This window comes from Gracilinanus agilis, unplaced genomic scaffold (assembly GCF_016433145.1).
Source record: "Gracilinanus agilis isolate LMUSP501 unplaced genomic scaffold, AgileGrace unplaced_scaffold41076, whole genome shotgun sequence".
Classification (NCBI taxonomy): domain Eukaryota; kingdom Metazoa; phylum Chordata; class Mammalia; order Didelphimorphia; family Didelphidae; genus Gracilinanus; species Gracilinanus agilis.
The window spans coordinates 1-4,357 of NW_025374774.1; the positions used below are offsets into that span (position 1 = coordinate 1).

General features: G+C 69.5%; 1 protein-coding gene across 1 annotated transcript; it reads left to right on the forward strand.

Moving 5' to 3' along the window:
• The first annotated feature begins 42 nt into the window (after positions 1-42).
• On the forward strand, positions 43-2,370 carry LOC123255205 (E3 ubiquitin-protein ligase TRIM11-like). Its single transcript, XM_044684045.1, has one exon. The coding sequence runs from the start codon at positions 371-373 to the stop codon at positions 2,318-2,320; it is 1,950 nt and encodes a 649-aa protein (XP_044539980.1). The 5' UTR covers positions 43-370; the 3' UTR covers positions 2,321-2,370.
• The last annotated feature ends 1,987 nt before the right edge of the window (positions 2,371-4,357 follow it).

The following is a 4,357-nucleotide window of genomic DNA, read 5'->3' on the forward strand; positions in this document are numbered from 1 at the left end:
CCCCCGCACAGCCCCAACCGCAGGGATCCCGGTCTCCGGCCGCCTCAGACTCGGCTTCCACGGCCGGGATCGGCCCGCAGAGGAGGTGGAGGGCCGGAGGCAGGGCCGGGTCTGGCGGGGCGGCCGGAGCCCACCCGAAGTCCGCTCTGGGAAGAGGTCAAGAGGGCTCCTCCCATGAGCCTCCGCTGGGCAGGGGTGGCCCGAGGCAGGCCTTCCAGGCCTTCTGGAGCCCCCTGGAAGCCCCTCCCCACAGGTGACCTCACAATCCCCCCCCTGCTGGGCCGCTGGGGGAAGGGGGCAGAGCAAGCGAGGGCAGGGGCCCTAGGCGGGGGGGGTGGAGGGGGCAGGAGCCCGGAGTGCCGCCCCAGCCATGGCTACCTCGGACCCCGTGCGCCTGCTGCAGGAGGAGGTGACGTGCGCCGTGTGCCTGGACTACCTGCACGAGCCCGTCACCATCGACTGCGGCCATAACTTCTGCCGCGCCTGCATCACCCGCTGCTGGGACGAGATGGGTCGGCGCTTCCCCTGCCCCCAGTGCCGGGCCCGCTCGCCCAAGCGCAAGCTGCGGCCCAACTGCCAGCTGGCCAACGTGGCCATGGCCGCCAAGCGCCTGCGGTCCAACGCCAGCGAGGACGCGGCGCCCGGCCCGGGCACCAGCGTGAGCAAGAGCCAGGAGGCCAAGGAGGCCAAGGAGGCCAAGGAGGCCAAGGAGCCGGACGACGACACCACCCTGAGTCTGGCCGAGGACGAGGCACCGAAGGCCCCGGAGGAAGAGGCCCAGGAAGCCCAGGAGGCCCAGGCCGAGTGGGACAGACCTCCCAAGGCAGCGGGGGAGCCCGAGACAGTGAGCGTGGAAAACAAGCCGGAGGAAGAGGCTCCGCCAGGGGAGGCCGAGACCGGGGAGGGCCAGGACGGAGGGCCCCAGAAGGGGGCCGCGGAGGCTGAGGAGGCCCAGGACAGCATGGCCGAGGCCCGCTCGGAGGAGCTGGCCAGGAGCCCCAATGAGACCGCGGAGGTTCCGGAGAGCATGACGGAGGAGACCCCGGAGGAGCCTCCCAGCACCAAAGCGGCCAAGGACCCTCACGCGGACGAAGACACCAGCCAGGACCTGGGGGCGGGGAGCAGCCTGACCACCAGCCCGGCGGACTCTGGGCAGTGGGCCGAGCCGAGGCCCGGAAGGAGCCTGCCCCAGAGCCCCTGCCCCCTGCACCCGGGAGAGGAACTCTGGCTCTTCTGTCGCTGGGACGGGGCCACTCTGTGCCCGGCCTGCCGCCCCGAGATGGCCCACTACGGCCACGACCTCGTGGTGTTGGCCGAGGAGGGCCGGGCCACCCGCGCTCGGCTGAGGGGGGCTCTGGGCAGGCTGCGGGCCCAGCGGAAGGCCCTGGAGAACGCGGGGGCCCAGCAGGAGCACCAAGTGGCCCACTTGGGGGAAGAGGCCGCCATCCGGCGCCAGCACCTGGGGGACGAGTTCGAGGGTCTGCGCCACTTCCTGAGCAAGGCCGAGCAGGACCTGCTGGGCTCACTGGCGGCTGCCGAGCGCCAGGCTCAGGCCGCCCGCAGGGCCCGCGGAGCCCGTCTCTCGGCCAATGCCCGCCGCCTGGACCGCCTCCTCCTGGAGGCCTCCGCCTGGCTCCACCTGCCCAGCACCCGCCTGCTAGGGGACAGCAGCGTCCAGGAGGGACTTCAGAGGCTCGAGGCTGAGGCCCGCAAGAGCCTGGGGGCCAGGGTAGGTCCTGGGGAGGGCCTAGGAGGGGCGGGCCGGGCCCAGGCGGTGCTCAAGGCCGCAGCCCGGGCCTTCCGCGAGCGCCTGGCGGAGGAACTAGAACGGGACGACCCCCCCGTGCGCTTCGACATCAACTCGGCCGCCCTGGGCCTGGAAGTGACCGAGGGAGGCCGGACGGTGAGGCTGGGCCACCGGCCCAGCTCCCAGCCGCCCGACCTCTGCCCCTGCATCCTGGGCGACAAGGCCTGGCAGCAGGGCTCCCACTACTGGGAGGTGGACGTGAGCCAGTCCAGGGCCTGGGCCGTGGGTGTGGCCTGCGAGGGCGACCCCAGACCCCAGCCCAACAAGGGGCTCTGGGTCCTGCAGCTGAGCCGTGGCCAGCTGTGGACCCCCGAAGTGACCCTGGCCATCCGGCCCCAGCCCCAGCGTCTGGCCGTGTTCCTGGAGATGGAGGCCGGCCTGCTGGCCTTCTCCGACGCCCAGAGTGGGGCCCCCGTGCACAGCTACCAGGGGACTGACTGGGGCCAAGAAGCCACTCTCAGGCCCTGCTTCTGGCTCTGGGACCTCGGAGGGAGTCTGCGCCTGAGTCCCTGATCCCAACGAGCCTGGGACACACAGACCAGATAAAGGAATGGAGACCGCCAGGCTGGCCTGTCTTTATTGGGCCCAAGGCCCGGGCCATGCCCTGGCGCCTTCCCCGGGGCCTCCCGGAGAGGCACTCTTCGGCCTCCGTGACTCCCCCTCTTTTAAAGGCGAGGGGCCTACAAGGTCTCTAGAGGAACAAGGTGTAGCTCCTTACCCCCAAGGAGGGAGGCAGCCCAGGGGCGAGCAGGCAGGGGACAGACCCAGGGAAGGAAGCCAATAGGTAGAAGAGGCAGGAAATGGTGGCCCGTAGGCCCGAGGGCACTTTGGGAAGAGGTAAAGGCTGGAGAAAAGGGACATTTGGGAGGACACACTGGACAGATGGGGAGGGGCAGGGGGCCAGAAGGGGCCACCCCCACCAAGGATCCGGGGGAGGCAGCACCCTCAGAAAGCACAGGGGCCCCTAGCGCAGCCAGCGGGGCTGTGGCCGCACTCCAGATGGGAGGAGGCACTGGGGAGGCCTGTGGTGCGGGAGGGGAAAGAGAGCCAAGAGGGCCAGGGAGCAGCCAGGCCCAACTCTGCCCAAGGCCATCTCCGAGAGAAGCCAGAGGTGAAGGGTAAGAAGGCAGTCCCAGCTGGCCCTGTTCAAGCTGTCCTTGGCTTCCTGCCAGGCCAACCGGGCCCCTCCCTAGGCCCCGCCATAGCCATCTGTACCTGCCCCGGGGCATGCCAAACTGGCCTGGAAGCTGGCCAGGGCTCTCGGGAGGGGACTGAGGCCGGAGACCCCAAAGCCGCACCTGCTGGGTCAGGCCGAGGGCAGAACCCGAGGCCTGGCAGCTGGCAGAGTCACAGCAGAAAGCAATGGAGACCTGAGCGGGGTGGAGAGGGCAGAGATGGCCCAGGACAGACAGAAGGACCTGGGTTTAGTCTGGACTCGGGGCAGCTATGAGGCCTCGGGGATAGCTGGAGGTCCTGGGTTCAAATCCGAGCTGTGACACTTCCTAACAATGTGACCCTGGGCAAGTCCCTTAACCCTCATGGCCTGGCCCTTAGGGCTCTTCTGCCCATACACGGCATGGATTCCAAGATGGGTCCCGGGCGCCCCTGAGGGCATTTCTCAGCTAAGAGGGCCAGGAAGGAGGAGCCTCGGCCAGCCGGGGCTAAGGGGGTCCTGGCAGGGTGGGGATGGAGACCGAGGATGGGGAGAGGCCCAGGGAAAGGCAAGGGCCGCACCCACAAGCCAAGGAGAAAGCGTCCGGGTTTGGGCAGCCAGAGGGAAGCAAACACTGGAGAAGGTTTAATCAAATTCGGATTAGCCCCCGAGGGCAAAGCCTGGCACCACTCCAGAGCCAGGAGGAGAAAGCGGCTTCCCGACTAGGCTTTCGGAGGACCAGCAGTGTGAGTGACGGAGTCCCCAGGCAGGAGACCCTGGGCTGGGCTGCGGGGTCAGGGCCAGAGCCAGAGCCAGAGGGGCCCGGGGCGGGGAGGAAGACTGAGGCCAGGAGGGAGCCGGGAGGTCTGGGAAGGTGACAGGTAAGGGGAAGCTCCGGCCCCCTCAGCCAGATCCGAGATCTGGAAGCTGCCCCCTGTGGGCGAGTGATCCCAGGGGAAGGGGGGAGCCTCGGGGCCAGGCGAGTGTCACGTGGAGAGGGGGTTTCTCGGTGCCATTTGCAGGAGCAGGGAAAGGGATGGAACGAAGGGCCAGCCTGGGGCTGGGAGTCGAGGCGAAAGGTCCCTAAAGGCGAGCTGTGCCCTGGGAGGTAGTGAGCTCCTTGTCGGGAGAGGGCTTCCAGGGGTGCCGCCCGCCCAGGGACGTTCCACGAGGTCTCCCAACGTGGCCAGGGTCCCGTGCGTCCCCCTTGCCGGATGTGGCCCCCGGAAGTGCCCCCGCCAGTCTCCTGCATCCCCCCTCCCCTCCCTGAGGTGCCCGCACGACCCCGGAACCCACCTGCCCCAGGCCTAGCGCTGCCATGGTCGGTGCCGCGGAGAAGTGGGCCCGCCCGGGGCCAGCGGCTCCGCCACGTTCAGTTCCGCCCGCCCCCGGCCCCG